General features: G+C 40.9%; 1 protein-coding gene across 8 annotated transcripts in view; it reads right to left on the bottom strand.

Moving 5' to 3' along the window:
* Positions 1-26,132, bottom strand: part of plekha7a (pleckstrin homology domain containing, family A member 7a) — a 125,384-nt gene extending 99,252 nt beyond the window's left edge. For 5 of the 8 annotated variants that reach the window (XM_035156313.2, XM_035156314.2, XM_035156315.2 and 2 more), the window contains exons 1-3: positions 25,965-26,131; positions 25,751-25,827; positions 25,534-25,591 (exon numbers count right to left, since the gene is read on the bottom strand). In XM_035156313.2, the coding sequence (XP_035012204.2) occupies positions 25,534-25,591; positions 25,751-25,827; positions 25,965-26,047 (218 nt within the window). In that variant the 5' untranslated portion in view covers positions 26,048-26,131. Of the gene's footprint in view, positions 1-9,316; positions 9,955-25,533; positions 25,592-25,750; positions 25,828-25,964 lie in introns of those variants that run through there. The other 3 variants (XM_035156316.2, XM_035156320.2, XM_035156317.2) reach the window with 3 other exon arrangements.
* Positions 26,133-26,597: the final 465 nt, after the last annotated feature.

Below are 26,597 nucleotides of genomic sequence, written 5' to 3'. Positions count from 1 at the left end.
CTATATCTACCCACACACACACACACACACACACACATAAACACGGCCGTGCAAAATCATCTGCACATAAAAACATACTAATATACACTTTTGTGCATCCACACGACACAACAGACAAATGCACGTGAATACAATACACAAATATGGATGCACGCGCAGCACATGCACATACAACACACGTTCAAAAGATATCATCTTGCAGACGGTTGACAGCAGTGTTGAATTATTATGTCAGTGGGTGAGATGGCAGCATCGGATTGGGCCTGTGATTCAGCTTATCATCGTTTTACAGCCTGAAACACTCCATCGACACTCGCTTTAAGATGCACACACACACAAACACACAACCTCCTTAGGGACATCCACCTCCCATAGGCCCACTGTCAAGATCATATCTGAGCCTTTATATATTTTTTTCTAATCCTTAAATAAATAAAAAAGACTAACCCGCAATCTTCCTTTGTTTCTCTAAGAGCCCAACAGTACAAATATTATGAACCATTGATTTAGTGATAACTTAGAGATTTCTGGGTTCAAAATCTAACTCTGTAGATCATTCTCAGTTTTCTTTGGTGTAAAACCTCCAGGACCCTGACATTGTTTCCACCACCTGTCTCCTCAACAGCAACCAAACAAATACTACCAGCCGTCTTAAGCATTGCAGTGCAAGTATAACTTTATGACTTTTTTCAACATCCACACACTTTCTCTTGTTTCAAAGTTAGACACAATCTCACAGTCGGTAGCTCGTCATTTCCTCCACCTTGCCTGCTCCCAGTCACCGCCTGGTTGGACTCTATATTAGTTTTCTCCAGAGGACTTGACCACTCAAAGAGCTGGTCGGGAACTATGGGGGACTCAGCTAACAGCACGAGCTGAATGTCTCTTGATGAAAAATTGACTGAATGCAAAGAAACACTTTGGGTCCATGGAAACAGAATAATGCCTCCATAACGCTATTATGGAGGTACATGTGTTGGAACTGAGAAAGCTGGATGAACTCCTCTGGTCTATGTATTTTTACCTAGCTCATTCATAAACATACTCATTTGTATTTGAAGAAGATTTGCTGGTTGTATGACATAATAACTTCAATGTGTGCGTGTGTGTGTCAATATCATCGGGAATATTTAGATCCAGATTTTTCATTCTTCAGTCACTCACACAGACACACAGACACACACAAGACGTAGCCCTATTATTAATACAACTCCTTTGAGCTCTTCCCTTTCATCATCCCTCGAGGCCTCACATCTCTCCATCTCACAGGCTAAAGAATGACACCACAATTAAAAGAAACCTTTTATATGCTGGATCAGATCCAGAGGAAGGAGAACAGCAAAGACGGTTTCTTCAAAAGATTTGGATTTGTGGGATCTGTAGAGATTATTAATTGAATTTTTGTTTCATTATCTCCGTTTTCCTGTTGCCATATGATTTTGGAATGAATGAATTGAACTACAGGGTCTTCATTTACACACACACACACATACACTCACACTGAAAAGCTCTATTGGTATGCAAGACATGAATGGTCCACAAAGACAGAATGAAACTGTAATGATCCTATTGAGAAAATCATGCATCTGCAGCAGGAAAACATAATGAGATACAACAACAGAAATTGAATACTAACAGCAGCGTATCAACCTCTCAGCCCTGCCACTGCAAATGTTGGAATGTAATGTGACCGGCAGACTAATGGTCATCAAATGAATCCAGTCCAGCAAACAGACACTACTTGGCTCTTAAAAACACATTTCTTTATGTATTGAGAATCTAATACACAGAGGGAGAGACGCACATGACTCTGTCCTTTTGCAAGTCAAAGCACTCGAGCTAATTCTCCCTCTACAGAGAGGCTCAAGTTCAAAGTTGAGCCCAGACAGGCCGGTGCAGTTCACTTTGTACAGGCAAAGAAATACACTTATTTAATAATAAACAAATCATGCTACACCCTTCATGTTTCAGCTCGGTTGGTGTGTAACCTGCTAACGTTGGCAATGTAGAAATAGCAAAAACATACATATAGGAAAATTGCTTAAACATGAAGCCCTTTATCAAACCACTTATATTTTTGTAGAAGTGGATTTTATGAAACAGGAGATGTACAGTTAATATAAATGAAGGACAAGTGGATACCTGAAAAAACATGGACTCATGTACGGTTTGTCTATAACCCTGCAGTTCTGAGGGAAGCAGGTTCATTTTCTGTCTTCTATGACTGCTCAATTTCATTATTTTAAGCACCTCACATTCCGAAGAAATTCTCACTCACTCGTTTCACTCCTCTGTAATAAATCTAATTTGATCTAATTTGACGGGAACCACCTTCAACCACTCACTTGACAAAAGCACCCCTTTGCAAAACTTACTTTACCAACGGTAGGCTTGCTTAATTATTGTCATTATTGACGGACACACTGCGCAGATAATTCAGCTCTAATTCTTGCTACTGCTACAATGTAAAAATTCTTCAATTGGACTTTTACAGTGACCCCAATTCCCTTTGCAGTTTAAATCTGGGCTTTGGCTCGGTCACTTATATTTTATTCATCAGACCAGAGAATGTTTTTATTCTTTATTCAGAATAACACAAAAACTACTGAACAGATTTTTTTTACTTTGTGAAAGGGTGGTACCATTGAAGGACCCATTAAACTTGGGAGCATATTTGATCAAGAAAGGATTTACATGTTTTTCCTGTCTTTAACATTTCAAGATAAGGTGTTAGCTTTGGTGGATGGATGCACTCTCCGAGAACTCTTCATGTTTTCTTTAAATGCCACTTAGCAAACTCAAAGCAAGCTGTCATAGGCCTTTAACTCAAAGTGGCTTCCTTCCAGCCAATCTGGCATAAAGTTTTGATTGATGGACAGCTGCTGAGATGGTCTTCTAACTATGAGGTGTCCTCATGTCTGCAGAGGACTTCTGAAGCTCTGTCAGAGTAAACGTTGAGTTTTTGGTCATCCCCCTGACCAAGGCCCTTCCTGCTCAGTTACTCAGTTTGAGTGAATGGCCAAGAGAGTATGTGAGGTTCCAAACTTCTTCCATTTCACAATATGTGGTCAGAGTGGTCCTGGGAACAATTTCAAGGGATGTTTTTAAACTCTTGCCCTGATTTATACCCCAGCACAGTTAAATCACAGTTTTACTCATGTTTTGGTTTCTCTCCTGACATACCATGTTTGTGGGACCTATATACACAGGTATGTGCCTTTCTAAACTATGTCCTTTCAATTTGCCACAGGTGGACTCCAATCAAGATATAGATATGAAAAAATTATAAAGGATACATCTGAATTCAATTGGGAGTGATGCAGTAAATGGTCTGAATTCTTTTGTAAATGAGAGATTTCACTTCTTTATTTTTAATTACTTAAATTTTTATCATGATGAATCATTGATAATAGACTGATGGGCAAAATTGCTATTTTAGTTCCTTAAAGTCAAGCCTACAGCGCAATTAAGTATGCAAAAAGTGAAACTGTCCAAATGCTTTCTGAAGCCACTGTATACTGCACTTCCTTGAGTTAGAGGTGGGGGCGATATGGCAAAAATATCATATCACAATGTTTCTAAGGGCAGGATCACGATTCACGATCTTATTACGATTTGTTTTCATGTTGGTTTTAAAGAATATTTTGCAAGTTTCTTAACATTACAACCAAACTAATTTCCCCATTAAAAAAAATACTACCCTTCACAAGGTAACAAAACATTATAAGGAAAAACTGTGGCAAGTGACGATGCCACCGGGATTTGCTTTTCAGCATCTTTATTGAAGAACAGGCACCAACATAAATTCAAACAAATCAACTTAAATCTTGGCTGCTCAGCTCTGTCACTTTCTCTCATGTCTCCCTGCATGTGGCTCTCTCTTGTCTCTCTGTGTTTCTCTCATGTCTCTCTGCCATGTGGCTCTCTCATGTCTCTCCATGTTTCTCTCATGTCTCTCTGCCATGTGGCTCTTTCGTGTCTCTCTGTGTTTCTCTCATAGAGGTGTGCATCCTCACTAGCCTCACGATTCGTTTACGATTCAGCATTTTAACGATTCGATTCACAACGATGCATCTCGATGCATTTCAATGTATCACATCCACAATTTTCTATATTACTGCACGTGGCTGCTTTTTCATCAATTAATAAAATCATTCAGAAAAACCTGAACTCCGTTTTTATCTAGAAAGTGTTTTTAAAATTATTATAGACTGTTACTGTTATTACAAGTGTGCCTTAATTTACAAAATAAGGTTTTAAATTCAAAAATCAGACTACAACAGTAAGTGTATGACAGTGGTCAGTTCTCTCCACACTGATTTGACATTCATTCAGTTTAGACTTGTGTGCTGCACCTAAAGCTTAAAAGCACAAACTCTGATTATATCCTTTACTGTATCTAGGTGGCCCCACCTGGCCCCCCTTGGCAGAGCCACTGCACTCTCCACTGGTCAAAACGAGACTCTGCTCCTCTGATGTTTTCAAATCATTCACATGTAGAACTGATCTTTATAAAAACCTGCTGAATTCATATTTATGTTCCTGGATTAACGGGGCGTCTCTTCCTCTGCAACAATGAAGTTAAAACACTGCGTTACGTCGTAATCTGCAAAAGAACTTCTGTCTGTGGGAGTCTGTGTGTGTCTGCTCGTCTCTGTTACTCTTCACAGGAACTGATAACCACATGTATTTAGTTATAATCGATGATGTCAGATCATGACTCCGGATCGTTACATCACTTTAACCCTGATGTCCTGGCTGTGCGCGTCACATATACAGTCTATAGTCACGTTACGTCTCGTGTTGTGTGAAGCAGGGAATCCGGGGCACGGTGTTTAAGCATGTGTCTCAAACTCTACAGCGAATCAAACAAACACAAAGTAAATGTCAGTCCTTATAATTATGATGAGACATCGCAAAAACAATGAACGTAGCGGAAAACATGAATCGATTATGTTCTGTCTCTGTATCGATGCAGAGTCGTCCACGTCTGCATTGCGATGCATCGCAGAATCGAGAAATTTCCACACCTCTAGTCTCTCTGCCATGTGGCTCTCTCCTGTCTCTCTGTGTTTCTCTCATGTCCCCCTCCTCTGTGGCAGCTCTGCTGCTGCCTTTTAAACCTGAGGAGTAATCACCTAACAGCCCTCAGCTGCACGGATTACTCCCCTGGTGCAGGTGGAGGTGCCCTCTGAGCCACCACCATGCCCACACAGACCATTAAGGCCAAACAGAGTTTAATCAAGTGTGCAATTCTGCAAAGTATGAACATTCAACAAAAGTTTGAGATGGTTTAGACTTGTGTTCTATTACAACACATTAATCCCAACACAAAATGAACATTGGTTTCAAAAGGTGAACAACACTCAAGTAAAGTGCACTCTAGCTACATAACATTAAAGGAACTGGATTTGGATTCAGGTAGCTTACTCTTCCACCAAAGTGAACCGAGTTGTAGTGCTGGGCTGGTGCTAGTGCTGGTTCGGAGCTGGTTCAACTATCGAACATTTTAAGAACCAGTTTGAATTTCCATTGGCTACAGCCCCCTTAAGGTCGATTCATGGTTCTGCGTCGAAGCTACGCCGTAGGTACGTACATCGCCTACGCACGTAGCCTACGCACAGGGCTACGCCATTGTGAGCATTCACAGTTGTGCAGAGGTGTGTGTGTGCGTAACTCTGCAATTACACCACCGAAACGCTAGTAAGTGTGGAGCTGAAACGCTAGTGGCCGTAGAGTTTCTATTGCTACTATGCTACCAAGCAGACCAATCACAGCTCTCGCAGTCTGCGTTGCTTCAACGATCATTTTTGGGGAGGTGCACATCAGGATACGGCGTAGGGTAGGGCATAGGGTACACGTCTACACGTAAGCTATGGTGGAGCTACGGAGAATATTCGACGCAGAAGCATGAATTTGGCTTTAGAGCCCAGCATTACATCAACATATAGGACACTGTATGAACCCACAAACTGGCACTTATTATATATTATATTGAGTTATATATATTGATTCATTCATTCATTCTGTCCAACCTGACTCATCTGTCTCTCTCTCAGCTGACGTCTCTGACCCAATACAAACAATGATTTGTATCCATCGCCACATTATCAGCACAGTACCACATAATGATCAATACTTTTCTGCGCACATTCATACTTATATTCAGCCACCCACCACCCCGTTCACTCTCCTCTGTGTGACAATGATGGGCGCGCGAGAGAGAGAGAGAGAGAGAGAGAGAGAGAGAGAGAGAGAGAGAGAGCTAGCAGAGTGAGGTAGAACCGAATCAATGAATTACTATGTAATAACAAAAATTGAAGCCTTATCAGCTCTTATAATGCTTGTTAAGAGTGGAATGTGAAAATCGTGCCTTTAAGTGCATTTTATCGGCTTGAAATAAGAGCATCTCAAAGTGAGATCACTATAATCCATCAACATTATACCTCAAATACTCCAATACTATAAAAGGGTATATTGTATGTATTTCTTTTATTTTGGTTTGAGAAATGAATTCACATTTGAGTTTCTCAGTGAAAAAGCAATGACCAGTTCCTCCCTGCTTCTCTGCGAGTGAGAAATGAAAGAGCTCAACCTCCCCACCCAAAAGTGACCCCTTTCATTTGGCTTTCGGAGAGTGTTGACAGTGAATAGCCCAACAGTTACTGCCAGGAACAGAATAAGAGCCAACTCTCAGTCCTTCATGACTTGAAAGGAAAATCAAGGTTACACTGTATAGTTTGAAAACGTGTCACCTAAGTCAGAGACACACAGATAGGGCTGTCATCATACACTGATGAAATTGTATGAATGAAATAAAGACACAAAGCAGCAGAGAGAAAATGTAATTACACAAACATACTCATATGTTGCCAATTCCGATAGGACAAATGCAATAAGTTATCAAGGACAAACACTTTCTTTGTTGATTAAAATGCACCTTGCAGTGCTGTCATCTTTAACCACATTCCACCGTGTGCCATAATGAGCCTGTTTTGGGTGGCAGCTGTTGTAATGAGGCCTTTACAATTGCACTACTGTGAGACGAGGGAGAATTACACAACAAAGGCCAAGAGTATTTCTCTTTTGAGGAAAATAGGGGAATTCTCTGCATGCTCGTCTTTCTGTCATCGCCTTCCCATTGTTTGGAAATGTCACATGGCCATACAGTTAAGGTCAATATTTGACTTTTAATCGCAGGCAAATTGAAAGAGCAGAACTGCTTACTGGAAAAGTCTTGGTTTGGTGCATGAAAGAGCTTCTCCAATTGGGTGCTGAACTTACGCAGTCATCGCCATGGCAGAAAATATATTTTATGGTATAATATGGTATTGTCCTTCATATATCATATTCAGTAATACTTTAAGAACTATTGCATTTATAGTTTTATGAATGCCACATGCTGTACAATCATTGTAAGGTCCACTTCAAAACATCCTATTATCAATCTTGTTTCTGAGGTGTAAAAGCAATTCACAGAATAGAACCGCCTCCCGCCACGGTGCTTGCTTATCACAATACCCCAGGGGGCTGGGCAAAGGCAGTCCTTTTCATAATGGACTGCTTTTTACTGCTAACCTGATTCAGTCAAAACACAGAGTGCTTGGCGGCAACCAAACAGCCGATTTACCACCTGAATACCAAACAGGCAGGCCAATGTGTAGAGAGCTTGTCAGGCAAAAGCACTGTCAGAAACATGTGACTGAATAAGTCCCAGTGGCTTGGCAGACTATTTCACATAAACAATGTTCATGGGCAGCTTCTTAGAGTGTTGTAAGCAGCTCTATCTATTCTTTATCAGTAATGTATATATTATATATTTGACCGAGATGAAAAACTGAAGGTGTTACCAAAGTTGTTACAAATTATAGTGAGTTGGACATGAATGTCTGTATTTAACTTTCACTGCAAACCACGCAAGAGTTGAGACATTCTACTAAAAATGCCCAGAAGTACAATGTGTGACATAGAGCAGGAAAAGCGCAATGTTAGCGTCTAGGTTGCCAAAATAAAGAAGTTACTGCGTTTCGATCACTGCCAAATGGAGACGGAGCTGAAGAAAACCTGTGTCTTCTCCAGTGTTATTTTACCCAAGAGTCAGTACAGATTGTACACATCCACCAATGTAGGAAAAAGACAGATGTTAGCAGGTGGGTTTCCAGACCAGTGTAAAAGGGGATAAAATGTAAATAGTTAAAAATCCTAGTTTGATTCAAAGAGGAATATTGAAGCATATCGCAAACGTTCAAAAGGGGAAAATTGAGCATTAAGCATTGAAAATAAGTTTGTGGTTATATGAAATGTCTCAATATATGTGGGAATCATCTGAAACCAGATTATGATCAGTGAATCAGAGAGAATACAGATAAATTACCTTTCATAGCTGGATAAGAGAAAACACCTCCCAGTATAGCCTACATATTTACCACTGCAGCTTTCTAAATGTAAAATACTGGCACTTAGGACTGTTGCAAATCCTTGCATGAGTGTTTTGAAATTCAAATTGTTTCTGGAGGCATATTCAGTTTTTAAGACTCCATCTGGCCCAGATTCCTTTCTCAGCAAATAGTATCTAGGTTGTTGTTGTTTTTACAAGAAGCTCCTCTTAAGGCACCAAATTAAATTAAAATCAATAAAGTGCTATTTTGATACTTGACTTGGGTTTGTGCCAAAGAGATGACAGGTTGAGTCTGGGTTTAAGAATTCAGTCACAACTGTTTCTGCAAGAAAATGGGAGATTAATATAGTAATAGTAAATCATTTCTAGGACAGTAGGCCTACATCCTCCTCTCTCATCCCTGTTTCACTTGCTTGTCTGACAGCAGGAGGAAAATCCACCATCTTTATGATCTGAGCAGCCGAGTGAGGCTGAGGAAAGTAAAGCTGTCATACACCACTTGTCGGGCTGAATTAATCTTGTGTTTGCATTCAGCTGGAAATCAGTGTGTTTACAGTAAACCCCTTCCATGTCAGACACAACCACAACTGGCACTCGGTGTGTTTGTGTGTGTATTTGGGTGTGTATACATTCACTTGTGTACACTTGGAGATATGTAACAGATGCAGCTTGCACAATGTGTGTCTACTTCTACGTCCCGTGAGTTCCCTTACAACCGCATACAGCTGACAAACTACATCACACGCAACCTGTTTTATTTGGGGCAACAGCAAGGGAGCTGTGCTTCACCCAGAAACAAACTGAAAACATTTGCCACAATGAAGAATCTCAATCTCTGACCAAACAGACACTTTGCCTCCACAGACGTCAGCACTTCACCATTCTGAGTTGAGGAAGAGTATTTTACGGCGGGCTTACCTTGCGTCACACGTCAGATCCCACGTGGAGAATTCATGATCGTGGACATTAGTGACCACCTTGGCCGTCCTTGGCCAGACGGCGTGGCGTTTGATGGGAACCAGCTCGTGACCAGCCTCCTTCGTAGGGTCACGACTGCAGCAGGTACCCATCGTTCCACAACAATGGACCCCTTTTACGGATGATTAGAGGCTTTATCCCTCTGAATCCTCGCTCACTTGTAGTAGCTGGGTTCTCTTGATTTAGTTTCCCTTTTCACAGTTTTTCATCTCTTGTGGATGTCGTACTGTCTACGGCCGTTTCTCACAAATTGTACAAATAGGATGATCTCAATTAAAAGTCACTGAGAAGGGCAAGAGCGAAGCAGAGCACGACGGGTATGTTGAGGCTCTCTCTTTCGATGTTTTCAGATATTTAAACATTATCTCGTCTCTTCATGCTCCTCTCACTACATTGCTTGCCGCTGTTGTGTCCTATCAAGTGTCATCACCGCTGTCCTATTTGTCTCCGACCTTCCCCAGTGCTCCTCACATGATTTCTCCCTCTCCAAACTGCTAATGTTTTGGTGGCGTGGCCCGGGCAGTCTCACCCTCCTCCTTCCACTGACAGAAAAGCTACTGTCTCCCACGACCAGCCAGACTCTGAGGGACACAACATTGTATCAACCATCTTGTTGTTTCTCTCACTCCCTGTTTGCACCAGTGTCCTTCAATCCTTCCTTTGTGTCTGTCCTCCTGCTCAGTGTGGAACACAGATGGACCCCCCCCTACACTTTCCAATCCCAAGCTTTTAGCCTGGTTCGCAGACAACAGTCATGCAGAGAAAAGCCAGATGAGTTGGTCCTACACTGGAGAGATGAGTGGGCTTGTCGTGTGGAGAAATTCAACAAGTGCAGACAGCCTCTGGGAAATGTTTCCCTTTGTGGGCTCAACATTTCATGCATTTCTCCCATTTCTGAAGTTTATTGTTTTAAAAGCATGTGTGCAGTCTTTTGATGGAGAATACTAGTACGCCACTGTACACATTTAAGATGAAAAACCGCCTCTTTGCTAAATGGATTTTGAGTTTCTGATCATGTGTTATTTAAAACCTGCCTTTCAACTTCCTTGCAAATTCTTAAAATGGTTTATTGCACTATACAGCCCACTTTCTATTTACAAAAACGTCTAGGACTACATTTTGTGAGTTTTTGATATAAACATTTGATTCAGACATGCTTGGTTTGCCCAAAGGTGAAACTGAGGACATGTGGCATTCAGGCAGCAAAAACAGTTGAGATGTAAAAAACACATTTTTCATCATGTATTTAAGTCCCCATGGTCAGAGCCAGCTGCCCAAGAGAGATCATGCTGATTTGTTTACTGCCACGCTTCCTCTATGAACTGTGAGCCTGTCGCATGCTCATTGCTCATAGTGTGACTTGTATCCACAAGTGTTGCAACTTTGCTGCTATTTTGAGAACAGGATATAAGGGGGGGGATTGAACCAGAGGAAAATCAAAGGATGGAGGAGAAAACAGAATAAAAGAGAGCAGCCGGTGTGCAAAGCAGAGGTGACTTCAATCCTTTGAGAATTGCGAGAGGGTGAGATGTTGCAATGATTGTTCAAGCTTATCAGAAAAATGACACTTGATTAGAGGAAATAAAATCCTCATACAAAGGTAGCTCATCAGAAAGGTTTCATTTCATAGGCTCCATAATTGCCAAATCAAGTCAGGAGTAACAGGAACACAAAAAGAAAATGGCATATGCTGAGGCAGATGCCCTCAAAAACACCAATCAGAGACCAAGGAAAGATCAAAACAGCCATCCACACACAGCAAAGACATGTTGGATGCTTAAAAACCTCAAACAGAAAGCTCATAATTGAGGGGGGACTGGTCGTTCTACTCCCGCTGCTAAAAACAAATCCTAGAGGAAACACTGTGTCGCCGTCTTTATGTTTGAGTTCACAGTTTTCCACAGACCTAAAACCGAGATACTCGTACCTTTCAGAAACATCTCTCCATATATGTGTGCAACAGTGTTATTTAGTATTGCGAACAGTCACTCTCACGATCCCCCTTTTCCAAGTTTAAATAAAACATGAAGACTGACATTGAGTGAACAGGAAGCAGTGGGTGGTTAAATGTTCTCTGAAATGTAAAACAACTGTTGATAAAGTGCAGTGAGAGGCAATAACGTGCATAACTCTGCTTTCTACATTTGACGTGCAGGAAATCAGGTGCAGCTGTTCCCACGCTATCAACAGAAAGAAGGTCGCTGTGCACACAAATCCATATTTTCTATGACGTGGCTGACATTTTAACAGATGATCTTTGTGAGTATGGGTGTACCGGAATGATATTTATTTGAAGAACATTTTGTCACAGAAACTTGACTTGCACAAATATCTGAAGTGCTCTTCCCTTTTTATGTTTCCTGAAAGAGAGAAGCCATCTTTTGAACTTTGAACCATTATTCACTGATTGTGACCGAGAGAAGCATTAGAGAGTAGTTGAAGAGTGTTCCGAACAAGAAAATGATCGCTTTATGATGATCACTACAGGATTTTTAATTTAACACCAAGCTGTACGTTTTCCCACTTTGTCATTAGGAGCTCACAGAGGCCAAGTCCAGGACTCCCAGGAGAAGAAGAGGTATTTTATCTCAATGTGACCTTCAGAAATAAGTAAGGATTACACCCAGAACTTCATTGCAGGGATTACATATCCCATTTGGCCTGGGAATATCCTTTCAGCGAGGGAGCGAGGGAGCAGGGAGGAAGGAAGGAAGGAAGAGAGGGATGGTTGGATTGATGGATGGATGACAAGGAAGAAAGGATGGGGTGGATGAACGGATGGATGACACCATTTCTCATCATGGTGTGGTAAGTAATCCGTTTATATGAGCAGGTGTTTCTTTTTGAGACGTCATTTCTAAACTGTTCCCATGCAAATTAATCAGTTTGTTTCTTTTTAATATCACAGCCATGAGCTCTCGGATGAAGCTGGGAGGCTCCTAATTACTTTCTGATTAGCTGTTTGGATTTGAGCAGCTATTTGTTTGGTCCCAAACCACTTCTTCCGTTTATCTGATTGTTATTGAAAAACCAACTGGTAGCGGCACAATACCTTTATGTGCAGTTCTCTGCCCCGCTTTAGTTGTTGCTTTCAGTCCTGCATATTCTCACAGAGCATCATGATAACCAGCATACAGTATCAGCCTGACAGATCTGTGTTGGACTCAGATCCTCTGTGAGAGTCTGTGGATTAATACCACTGCAGGGCAAGGTTAAATATTCAAAACATCCATTTTCAGAATCACTTCAGAAATGCTATTGAGCACACATATCGCCATGCGGTGGACTAAAATGACCCAAAAGCGTAATCCTTCCATCTGTGACAGTGGGAGGAGGAAAAGAGGAAGAGGGAGACAAGAGGGAGAATAATCTCCAAAAATATTGCTTCAGTTTGAAGAGTATTGAAAGAATTCAGTGACAGGAGTGATGAAATCCAACTACCACAGGGAGGTGCTTTGTTAGGACACATATGATTTAAATATCAGTGTGTACGAAACATCATCGTTTAACACTGTCTGATGGAGGGAAACCTAGACTGTAAATAAAGATGGATGCCGCATCTCCACTTCCTACCACTGTGCACAAATAAAGGAAAAATATCTAAAGTCAATTGCAAGTCAGTCTCAGCTGTCAATCATGACATTTCACCTAGTTATTTTGGCATCTAATTAATTAAAACCAAACTTACTGGAACTTTTTTTTTATTTGACATTGAAAAAGTGGAGAAGAAAATAGATATTTGATAATATTACAAGTACAAATAAAACTGTACTTGTTGCCTTTTAAAGGAATATATCAACATTTTGGAAAATATGCTTATTAGCTTTTTTGTTAATGATGAACAGATCAATAGGCGAGCTTATAGAGGAGCTGGAGCCAGGGGTTGATAGCTTACGTTAACATACACTGTGCCCTTTGCTGCAAAGCTCATTTAAGAGCTTGATAACTAACACATCTCATGTGTTTAATCTGAAGCTGAAACACAACAAGCTGTGGTGTGTCCTCCCAGACTGATTCCTTGCACGGGGAAGAACATTTTTTTAATTTTCACAATATAGCAGCATTCATCAAAAATCAATAAAACAAATCACTGACTGTGCAGTCACAAAATTTTGAGATCTAATTTAGATTTAATTGTTTAAAAAAAAGTGTAGTGCTATTTATCAAGTTCAGCTGAAATTCATGTCAAAGTTGAGCTTGACTTTTAATGTTATTTGTTAAGTCTGGATAATTTTGATAATGTACAATTTATGTCTTAAATGAAACTGGTAGAGATGTAAAGTGGAAGGAGAAAAAACGCCTTTCAAGTCAAGCAGTTTCTATTTTATAAACTAAACTCTGTGTTGATTGATTATCAACTAGGCTGTACAATAAACTCCTGGTCCTGGCTTTCAGGAATGACTGAAATAAAGCCTCTCTGACTGTCTCAAGGTCTCTTACCCTTTCAGAGAGAAACAACAAAATACAGGAGAAAGAAAGTCAAAGTTAGGAGGTGAAGTCACAGCGAGACATACTGTGTAAAAAAGGAGAGATGATCAGCTATTGACAGAAAGGGAGTGTGTCTGAAGCAGAGTGAGGAGGAGAAAGTGAGACGGAGATGCTCTCTCAGCAGATGGATGGCATCTCAGGGGAAAGATCGTAGATTTGATGAAAATTTACTCATCTTATTTCCAAAATACCCTGATTCCCATATATCTTATACTTTCTCTCATCTTCTGAAGTGAGCAAACATCAAATATTCACTCCACTCATGAGCCAACTTTACTGCAGAGTGTTTACTCCTTTGGTGTTTGCCAAGTAAAAGTCAAAGAGCGGTGATACTTTTCTATCAAGACAAATGGAAACAGAGCTAGAATAACATCAATACACAGCTGTGCTTCATAATCCATCCGTTTCATGAAAGAGACACTGCACACTTAAATGTGTCTTTTGAGCTGTAATCTAAATTATATGACTTATCTTTGATGAAACACTAATGGTGGTTTAAATATCATATTTGTTAACACAATTATATACAAATGTATGGGTTAAACATGGCACTTAAACATTAAGTTAAGCGCTTGGGACGTCTCTACGTCCTAAAATTTACATATATTTGAAAAAGCTAACATCCTCTAATCAAAGGTGGGCAGCCCCCCGCCACCAGGGACTGCTCTTGAGTGGAAATGTGCAAAGCTGTGTTCATTTTCAAATCTACACATCTACCATTCAGAGAAGCCTCCATCCTTGTAGTGTCTTTACTTCTGCGTTGTGAATGTTTTTTTTTTAAGACACACTTCAAATACAATGTCTTTACAATTGTTTTTATTGTCCGTCCAGCAACAGCTAAACAGATAACTGGGATTTTCAGACTTTTTCCTCCACACTGACCGCCAGCATATACCTGCAGTTGTGGAAACAAAACAGTGTCTGCATGAAGTTGCTGCGTGCTCATCGCCTTCCCAAGGGAGTCCAAGGCAATTGAAACATTGAAATGTCAAAAAAAAATCAACTGTCAATGGTGTCATGTCCACTTTTCACGTATTGGTATATTGTGCTTGTCTGCCAGCAAAGGTCAAAATTGACTTTTTATTCAGTGTCAAGCCACATTTTTAAATATATATTTTCACACCATATTTGTTTTTGACTGGATTTTAAGGATTTTCGTCACCGGATATATGGATTTTAGATTAAAAAAAAAGCTAAACACATGTTAGCAGCAACTTGGCTGGTAGCCCCTCAAGACACCCTTTGCCCACTGATCAGGATTAAAACAGATTTTTTTAATGTAAAACAACTTTATTCAATATTTTACCACATTTAACCATTGTTGGATTTGGAGGGGAGGAGACCTCAATTCAGCTCCACATAAAAACCTCCTGAATGGCTGGATCATAAGTTATCAGAGAAACAAGCTGAGCAAATGTTAGCTGCAGCTCAGCTCGCAGCCCCTCTGGGATGGTTTTATATGTACCTGTTTTAATTACCTGGTCCATTTGTTTCAGGGAGGAGGAGACCTCAGAGAGGATAATTAAGCTCCCGATAAAAAAAAAAAACCTGAACGACTGACACTAAGGGAATCCTAAACTGACTGCCATGACAATAGTGGTGAAGACAACAACTCCCATGATTCAATGCTTCGTCTCAATGTCACCAAACTCTGTTTTTTGTTGTTGTTCTGATTAGGGGACCACGAGAGACAGAAAAATACATATATTGTGCATTTAAACCCTTTAGGTTTTTCCAAGGAAATTCTGTCATTTTTTTACTATTGAGGATTTTCAAAACATGTGTTCAAATATATGCTTTATGATGTGCGGGAACAAAAGAGATGGAGCCAGGGGAGAGTGAGGAAATGATTTACCCGACACCTCTGGAAGTTACTAATTTACTCACAATCTAAAGTGAGCTGAATGACAGTCAAGAAGGAAAAGCATGTTCACAAAAAGCCAAATACATTCCGGGTACAAGTTGCTGAACAGGGTCTTTTGTAGAGAAGCAGGTGTTGGAAGCAAATATCTGGAGAGTATGGAGAACAGCCAGTGAAGACAACATTGAATATAAACACTGTCCTTGGGCTGACATTTACAAGAAATAATCTTTAACTTTCCTGCTGCTGCGAAAGCAAACACAGAAACTGCTTAGCACCTTCGACCAATCAAAACAACAGAAAAGCTATTGTTGACAAAGCTTTCTTTTCCAGCCTTTATTTGTCTGCCAGGGAACTGTTGGTTCTTTGGTTTAGCTATGGCTCCACCGCGAAACAAAGCCTCTTTTTCAGTTGAGCACAAAGAGACGTCAGACGGCGAGCACAAACCAACCCTGTGTTCTTACGCCTTTAATATGATCCATCGGTTAAATTAGTAGGTTCACAAAAAAGAAAAGAAAATTCCTGGAAACCCATTTTTATGAAGTTGCCCTTTCTGTGTGAGCAGAAAGGCCTCATGAAGCCATTCAGGTGCAGCAGCAGTATGGCCTTCTCTGTACAAGTCTATACTTAGGTCCATTCAGTGTCGTGTTCACGTCATCACCAAGCACCTCTTGTCCAAAATCAAGACTTGAAAAATGAAAAATAGCCGTTATTACATGGCCCAGCTCACATCCGTTATACAACGTCTTCCCAGGGAAATTTTCCTGAAAGTTCCTTACAAGGTTCATGATATTGTAATTCAGTGCTTTCCTACATAAGCAGTGAGAGACTGAGAAGCAGCCACCCACTGTATTTTCTCATATTGAAAGACATGCCCTTTTCCCCTCCTAAACCAAGACTCATACAGGCGAGTCGGTTGCAAAGACTGAATGCATGTCACTGCCAAATAAAGTGAGCACTCACACTGCTGAGACAAAGCATTCGGCTCAGCAAACCCTTTAAAAGGTTTAACAAAGTCATCTGCCGTCTTGATGGTATCTCCAGTCAGTATAACAGAGACTCGAAAGGGTTTGAATCTTGCAGGGTCATACTCATGACATTAATGTAACCTACTTTGAGATAAGCTCCTTTGTCACAGCTTGGTGATACCATCATTGTGCTTACGCTGCCAGTCATGCAGCGTTCAAATCACTGCACAACCAATTTCAGCTTTCTGCCAAGAGCACTACCCCTGCACATCTGCACACTCCTTAGTCATTCACTATAAACTAATATGAGCTGCAGGAATACTTGAGATTTTAATAAAGAACTGGAGGTGAGCAAATCAAAAGTGACTGTCAGTGCTTCCACACTAGTTATTTGGTTGGTATACGTATCAAGACATACACCAATCAACTGGTTTAATTGTGTAACTGGTTTAGAAACATTCCAACAGATAATTGGTTTGAATATGTATAACTGTGGCCTGTGAAGGAAGAGTTCAATCTTAACGATCAGTAATATGATTTATTACATTTTGTAGTTTCAGTTTTTTCATGGCTAATACAAAAATGTCAGAGCCCATCAGCCATCTTCTGATAAGGTATTAGCCTCTGGGGGCAACGGCAAATATTTTGTTGCTTCCGGTGTAGACAGTAGATATTTGGGACAAGACTACATCTTCGGTATCGCTGTATACACAATGTACATTTTGTATGTGTTTAAGGTCCAGAAGGCCTTTTGGCTAATCTCTATTATTATTTTTAATGTGAGGCACTTTGTAACCTTGTTTAAATAAGTGCTATACAAATAAAGTTATTATTATGGTTATTATTATTAACTGCAATCTGCATACAAATTCCGATGAATTAAAAGCCGATAACCGATGCATTTCGATCAATGTGTTCCCCCTCTTTTGATCTCCACACTGACTGTTTACCTGTGGAAAACAACAGCCTGCTCAAATGTGATTGGTCAAACAAGAAACAGTAACCAGGCGTTCTGCCCCAAAATCTTGTCCCTCGCCCAAAGATTCTGTAGATTCACATGCAGAATCTGGGAATAGAAATTAAAGGGATAGTTCACCAAAAAATTAAACTTCACTCATTCTCTACTCACCACTATGCCGATGGAGGGGTGGGTGAAGTGTTTGAGTCCACAAAACACTTCTGGAGTCTCAGGGGTAAAGTTTACTGCAGCAGAATCCAATACAATGGAAGTCAATGGTGACCTAAACTTCAGACGTAATAAAACATCAGATAAAACATAACATACTGCTCCTGTGGTGTCATCCAAGTGTCCTTAAGCTTAAAACACTTGGACGACACCACACAAGCAGTAAGGAGGCATGTTGTGTTTTTCCTGACTTCAATTGTATTGGGGACTGCTGCAACAAAGTTTAGCCCTGAGACTGAGATTAATTAATTATATAATTAATTTGTCAGAAAATGTCACAGAGTAATGAGGAATGTCCACGAAAATATCCCAAAGCCTCAACTGATTTCTCCACAACAATCAATCACTGATTTTCAGTCATTAATAAGAAAACTGAGAGAAGAAGCAAATCTTCACATCTGAGAAGCCAGAAACCAAACAATGTTTTACACATTTGCTTGAAAAAAACCTTGAAACAATCACTTTCACACAAAACAGTTTACAATTCATTAACTTTTGGACTGATTAATTGAGTGACAACTCATTTCAGCACAACAAAGTGAAATCTGAAATACCTACAAATGTTGGTAAGAAACAGAGAGTGACTGTGTTTCTGACCTAGAGCAGGATAATGACTGAGGACAGGGCTTAGGCCTGTGGGAATGAACCAGCTGTCTTCTGCCACCAACAGGCATCACATCTCTCTCAATTTCTGCATTACTGTGTGGGGGGTGTGTGTGTGTTCCTCTCCCTCCTGCCTCCCTTCAATTCCTTTCAGCGCAGGCAGTCATGCAGACGTTCCTGCAGGAGGTTTGATCCTCCTTGGATCTGATCGGCTCTGCTCCCCATCTCCCTGTCCCAGGAGCCCTCTGCTGGGAGTGGTTGCAGGACTAGGAGCAGGAGGACCCATCTAGAGGCCCCTCGGAGGGAAGGCACAACCACACACACCATGTCTGTTTGTGTCTATGTATACAAGTGTGAGCAAACACAAAGAGTGAAAGAGTTGGAACATTCATATACAAACACACGTCTTATACTTCTGAGGAGAGGTATGTGAGAGCGGGTTAAGCCGCAGTGGTAGAAGTTGTCAAACAAACTAAACAAATACACCACACTTGTCCTTAGGGCCACCTGAAGGGGTTTATTAAAGCAAGCCCAGGCAGAGAACGGGAGAAAAGATGTTTCTGTGGAGCATATCCACACCTTCTCTGAAATAAAACATGCCTTCTGACAAACTATGGTTCAGTGACAACATACTGAGGCCAGTTAACACAGCAAAGGACATGTTCCATGTTGTGTCTGTCTGATCGATCAGGTATGTTTGCACTGCAGTAATTTATTTTCATTGATTAAAGATAACAGCTATCTAGCAAGAGTAGTTTAACTCTGAAGTTATGGAGAACACATGGTGTCGTGTTTGTTACAGGAAATGTGTTTTCATTCTCAATTATTATTATTATTGTATGTTTAAATCATGAAATTAGTTAGTTAATTCATTAATTTCTCTGCTCATTGGCATAGCCGTGCAGTATGGTTTTGACCTGTGTGTGTGTGTGTGTGTGTGTGTGTGTGTGTGTGTGTGTGTGTGTGTGTGTGTGTGTGTGTGTGTGTGTGTGTGTGTGTGTGCTAAATAACTCAACAATGCATGGCCATATTTTCACAAACTTGCTGTGTATATTATTTGGGAGTTAATATCCAGATAATTAACATTTAGAGCTGATTGGTCAAAGGTCACAAGTCACTAACTAAAATGCAATCTGAAAAAACACATTTCCTCTGAATCATCTCTGAATGAAAATAATAAGACTAATCAATAATTGAAACTATTGATCAGCAAACTATTCCTCACTATATGACGGGTGTAAACAAGATGGCAAAATAAAAAGCAACTACCATAGTCAAAGATGTCTTATTCAGAATATGATCAATAGTTGGAATAGTTCATGCAATGTCCATGTAAACATAGTCAATTACGACATAAATATTCAGATTAGTCTCTGACAATTTTAAAGCGAACAACGTCCTCAGTTTTACAGATTTAGACCAAGTCTTGTTCTAACAGCCTATGAGCCCTAGAGGATCTTTATCTTACCGGGATTAAAAATGATAAATCAGAGAAACCTTTCCCACTCTGCTGTTAAATACATACTGTGCTGTATCAAACTGAGCTTCTTTTCTCACATTGATTTGCTTCCAAGAACTCTGTGAGTGTGCAAAGACAACGAAACGAACACAGAGACACACGGGGGGAGCTGTACTGTCCTCGTTGCAAGTAATAAAAGCATGAAAAACATACTTAGGATGGAGGAGGCTCCAGAGCAGACAGTGGTGGAGCCCTGGGGGGCTGTTATATAAACATGGCCTGTAGATAAATAGTCGCCCTTTGATGTGAATAGGATATTGCATTTCAGGGTTGTTATAATTTCCCCTTGTTATTTCTGTTATAAGAAATACCATTCATAAGCCCATTTAAAGTTTGGAGAAGGATACAGAAAACAAACTTGTCCCACTGAGCCTAAGATGGAGACAGTTCTGTCCTTGCTCTAGTTTTCCTTTCTCACCTGACATTTCTGAAGGAAGACATGAAGCAAAAGTTAGGACTGAAATCAAGATGTAAGATTAACATATTGTTCCCTATATTCTTTAACTAGTGGTCCAGGTCAGTATGAATTTGCTTTTAGGTTTTCCATTTTTGTTAAACTGTTAAAAAATACTTTTCAGTGTAAAATGTACTTTTCACTTTGTCATTATGTGATACCTGGTGGATGATAAAGCTGCAATAGTTAAAAAGAAGATAGGATCTGAAAACTTTCAGAATGCATTATATATCATTGTCACTAACGTTAATCATTAAAGCCCCTGCAAGGAGTTTTTAACTGGTTATGCAATGGTCTCATTTTAATATTGCTGCCTCTTTATGAACTACAACAGCGCATGAGAAAATCAGGGAGAAAATTGGCTTTTTCTATAAACTATTTTTAATGTCTGTTGCTGGGAAGGATTACCCATGAGGTCAGAGCAACGATTTACGCGAGTCAGGCTGGAAAGGTCTATGTTTAGGTGGAGGGAGAGGAAACAGAAGCAGGGAAAGCTAGCCGGGCTATGCGCTAAGCTAAAGGTTTGGCTAAAGCTTGAGCTAAAGGCTAACCTGTACAGACCAGTGCTCCCGAATCGGTTCCTCGCCAACTCCAGAGGCCTGTACTACGAAGAAAGTTCCACATACCCAGGATATCTTTGTGATATCCAGGTGAACTTAACCTAACAATCGCAATCAGGTTAAGCTGTCACACGACGCTGGTTATCAACTCGGTAAGTCAACCCAGGTTTGTCCATCAAGATCTCAGCACGTGCACATGAAGGGGGCAGTGTTTACTCCGCAGATTTCACAACGAGGAGCAAACTGTTATTTAGAAAGATTACCACATTATCCAGACTAAAAGAAAAACAGTTACAGATGCTAATTTCAAAAAGGACAGCTGGTAAAAAAAACTTCTGATTGTGTGAATGTAGCATGGAGCCCCCTGGTGACATTTGGGAAAAAATATATTATGTGGCCACAACATAATAACGCTTGGGAACAAGATAAATAACTCTGGGCCAGGAGATATGAATCTGTTCTTTACTAACAAGACCTGTGGAACTGAACTGAAGAAGCCTCTTGATGAGAGATGAAACGTTTTATTTAATCACATGATGTAGCCTCCATGATGGGTTTTACTTTGACGCACACTGACTCTGATTGAGGACACACTGTGGTGGAATGGATTTCTCGTACCTGTATTAAACTGTATTACTCAACGGTTATGTTAAATCAGTTGTAATATTGTTTTTACTGACAAATATTATTTTATTTTTAAATGAATATGTTGAGTACTTTGATCTTTGACCCCCCCCGGTCGCGTTTGGAGAAAGAAAGAAATGGCTATCTCGGTTTGCATTTGGAGCAGATAGAGACAGTGGAGTGAGAAGAGGATGTAAACTGATGCAGTCCTTGTTTCATGTTATATCATTACAGTAAAGTTGCAGTGTGTTCTTGGTGTGTGTCCTGACTCACTACACGTTTGTCTTTTTTTCACTCCTTCCAAAACAAATGCACATGCTGTGTGGACTGAGGTTTTTAAAACAGGTGACAGTGGAAACACTACCGCTTTTGTGCACAGGGGTGCCAAAGTAAAAAAAAATTGAAAGTTCCTTGTAGGAGCTTGAATTAAGGGCTGCAAACAATGATCATTGTATTATTGATAAAGCTGCAGATCATTGATTAATGAACATCACAAGTGCTCACAACCCAAGTCGAAGTATTCCAGTGGATTTACTAATTCAAAATTGTAATTTATTCATTCAGAACTCGAAGTTCTGAATCCACACCACAATTGAATGGGTTTCTTTTTGCCTATCCTTCCATCAAGTTTCACAGAAATCCATTCAGTAGTTTTTTGCATGATCCTACTGACAAACAACAGACAGAGGTGAAAACAAGACCTCCTAGGTGGAGGTAATGAGGTATGAAACAGAGAGGGAACTTCATAACTGCGGCTCAAACAAACAAAGGCCAATCTGTGATCAAAATTGTTGGCTATATTCCCTCAAACCCCTAATTGAATAATTAACTTTGATTTGGGCACTTTAAATAATTCCCATAATTACCTATTTTTGTCTCCCTGGTGAATGCATGACATAACAAAAAGATTATTTAATTCTAGAAGGACATTACCTTTGGAAAATAACTACTTGATTTGGTGAACTCAACACTGATAAAATATTATCTTCAGATGGATTTTTAAATGTATTTTTATAGAAGGTGGAGATGATTTTCACTCTTCACTTTCATTTGTGAACATGTCCTTTCACTATTGTAGTAAATGTTATGGAAAAGGTAACTTTTCTGTCTTTTGGGACTCCCCTGAGGTCTCAGTCACTTGATGGTGTAAATCGCAAAAGAGACAACACAGCACATGGCTGTATCACAATGTGGTTTGTCTACATAAAGAATTAAGGCTGAAAATTCATTTATACTGTATAGTGCAGAAATGCTCCACAGCTTTCCAGCCAAAAAAAGCATCACAAGTGACACAACAACAACTGCCTGGTGAGAACCTGATGGCCAATTACAGTCCTGAATATGTGGCAGGGTTTCACTGTTAAAGGACATCTTAAACCAGAAATTCAAAAACACAGTAATTGCCAGTTTTATGTATTTTTCAGCAAAACGACACACACACACACACACACACACACACACACACACACACACACACACACACACACACACACACACACACACACACACACACACACACACACACACACACACACACACACACACACACACACACACACACACATCACTGCAAAAGCACAACGGCAAATCAAATCTGACTGAAGAATTCTAATTAACAACATCTAACACAACAAGACACTTATAATAAGCTGGAATTTTGACAACATTTACTCCAAATCTGAAAAGACAAACCTCTGTACTGAAGCATGAACCATCAACAGCAACATAACTGATCTTTGCCCTCAATGACACAATCACCTCCTCCATCCTAACACAACAGCAGGGCCTTAAAACAGCCGACTACTGACTGATTACAGTCAAATTTCCATCTGACATAGGCTTTAGAAAGAAAAGACATGAATATTCAACAAGCAGAGAAATCAGCCATCCACCATGGAGTCTTAGAAGCAAACCCACACACAGGAAAAAAAAAAACATGAAAGTAAGAAGGGTATGCTGAGGCATGGCTGAGCCAAAATATGTTCTGGAAAAATATTCGATTCAGAGGACTAATCTGAGCACATGTGCATCTATGCTGCCTGACGTTTTATTACTTTTCACATAGCACATGATGATATTCAATAAAGCATTTGGATACATGAACCTTTGGCAAACAATAAAACTATAGCAACCAGACAAGACAACTTTATCGGCCACCAGAGATCATGGCTCTGCTTCGTCAGTGCCTCAGAAAGTTTTCTCATCCAAAATGAAAGAGGATAGAGGATTATCAAAGGCCGATGACAATGTTTGATGATTTATCCAACATAATCTAATCTAGACCCAGATATATGAATATATTGATGAATAAATACATCAATCCAACAGTTAATAATCCCTGGAAGAGTAAAGAAAAAAGTTAGACTAAGCTTCTAGACCATGAAGCAACTCTGGCACAAACACAAGCGTATATCTAAAGCGTTTGTCCTTTGATGGTTGCCAGCTGACATTGGGCGAGAGGCGGGGTACACCCTGGATGGTCACCAGTCTATCACAGACAAACGTGATGCTCACATTCACACCTACGGGTTATTTAGAGTCCCTAATTAACCTAATCTGTGGACTGGAGGAGCTGCAGTACCCAGAGACAACCTCGGCAGAACATGGGAGAACATGCAACGTCCAACATGCATCAGTACAACTAATCAGTATAAGGACCCCGGTGATATCGAGTGCAAGTTGATATAATAAAGTAATAAAGTGCTTATGGAAATGTTCCACAAATGTGTCATGACAGGCATAGAGTCTCAGGTAGTTTTTGTCTCCGAGTTATGATGTTAAAGCGCTCTCGTATTCAGACTTTAAAAAAATAAAGAGATTAGTCTTGTTGTTTTGTGATCAGTAGTTAACACTAGTTATGAGTATGGAAAACACCTTATTTCTAGCAGACAGACTGTTCAGGGTCATGAGAGTGGTGGGAGGGTCAGATCCAGGGACCCAGCACATCATGAGGACCCTAATGCCAGCAAAGAGCATGAGGACCCTTTTAAATATGTATATATATATATAGTACATTCAGTGGTACCCCCCCAACAGTAAGATGTATACAATGTATGGACAGTACAGACCAAAACACACTTTAAGTAGCACTACCGAGACTAAAACACCCTTTGTGTGGGAGAGTGTGTTTTAAGAGGTTAATTGATAATGAAATAATCAACAGAAGAGTATCACCCAATACTTCCTCAAACGTTGGTAAGTTATCAGCCTCGAACACCCGGTGTCGCTCCGATTGCAGTATGTAAACACTGGAAAGTGTGTATACAATATGTTATGTGTGAGTATACTGTATGTCTCACAGAGGTAGTTCTGGAAAATGAGCAAAAGGAGGGAATAAGGTGAAAAGCAAACTGGTACCACAGAATCTCTGTGTCATCATTGTCTTATACTCCAGTACACAGGCTCACACACTCCAGTATACAAACTCACACACACCAGTAGAGAAGCTCACACACACCAGTATACAAACTCACACACACCAGTAGAGAAGCCCACACACACCAGTATACAAGCTCACACACACCAGTAGAGAAGCTCACACACACCAGTATACAAACTCACACATACTCCAGTATACAAACTCACACACACCAGTAGAGAAGCTCACACACACCAGTATACAAGCTCACACACACCAGTATACAAGCTCACACACTCCAGTATAGAAGCTATGTAGCTGATCTGAGAACCAGAGCTGATAGAGAGCAGAGGGGTCACCATGGGGTCAGCAGGTAAATCACTCCCCATATTAAGCCACTGTCCCTGCGGTCACTACCTCTGCTAGCAGCGGGGGAATTAGAGGCAGGAGCCACATTAAGCCGCACGGTAACTTCGGTAATGCGCAGGTGACCGCAGCACTACCACAGACAGCGGTGGTGATGGAGCGGCACTTACTTTATGAAGAAACTGGCCCCTTCGTCCGTGAAGCCCTCCTCCCATCCCCGGGGCAGATCTGAAACGAAAGCCACACACACTTGTTCGTGACACCGGGAAGTTTCTCTTCCCTCGCTCGGCCCCCGGCGGCCGCGGGCCCCGACACGAAGTTCGACACACTGAACAGGAACACGCTAAAGTAAACAGGAGGTCAAACAGCCCCCGCGGAGCGAGCTACCTGAGCGGATCATGTGTCCGGAGTTCACCGGCTCGGCGGAGCGGGGATGGATCCAGGTGGTGGCCCGCGTCTCGTCGCTGCCGCGCGGACACACGGGGTCGGGTGGGAGCGAGGGAGAGAGAGAGGGGGGGGGAGAAAAACACCTGTTACACCGCCGAGAAGGAAACAACTCCCGTCACACGGTGCGGTAAAGCGTCGCACTGCCCCCACTCACTTGATGAAGAAGACCCGGCCGTCCTCGCACACACCGTACGCCCAGTGCTCAGGTAAGGTGTCCCGCCCGACAGGCGCCGCCATGATCCGGTGTGAGGTCCTGCTTCACCTCGCTCCCTCTCCATCGAGTCTCCAGGGAGCGATCACCGCTAGGGCCGGCGCTGCCTTCAGGGACCGCTCTGAAGCCCGGACGTCTCGCACTCACTCACTCACTCACTCCGACATGCAGGAGAAGAATGTCTGGAGGACGAGTCGATATATAGATTTTGTTTTTGTTGCACGTTAGATTAGATGTATTTAGCACAGGCAAATTACGAGTAATAATAAAAAGTGCAGGTGGAGGCGAGAATCCAGTGGGCTTATTCTGAAGCCTCTACCTAAACATTGTAAACATTGGTCAAAATTAGAAAAATGCAAAGTTGACAGGCAGAAAATAAACTGACTACCTGTGAAGTTAAGCAAATTAACAATATCATGCATAGTCCAAGAAAAACAAGAAAAAGAGCAGAAGATGTGTGTATGTGAAGTGGACAAGTGTGCAGATGCATGACGTGCAAGCCTAAGTGGAAGTGTGTTTATCTCCAGGCAACACAACATAAAGAAGAAAAGCTACAGAGCAGCATCTTTTGTAATT

The sequence above is a fragment of the Hippoglossus stenolepis genome, chromosome 5, assembly GCF_022539355.2.
Source record: "Hippoglossus stenolepis isolate QCI-W04-F060 chromosome 5, HSTE1.2, whole genome shotgun sequence".
Classification (NCBI taxonomy): Eukaryota; Metazoa; Chordata; class Actinopteri; order Pleuronectiformes; family Pleuronectidae; genus Hippoglossus; species Hippoglossus stenolepis.
Note: the sequence above shows the minus strand (reverse complement) of the source record. Positions and strands in the feature narration are given on the sequence as shown.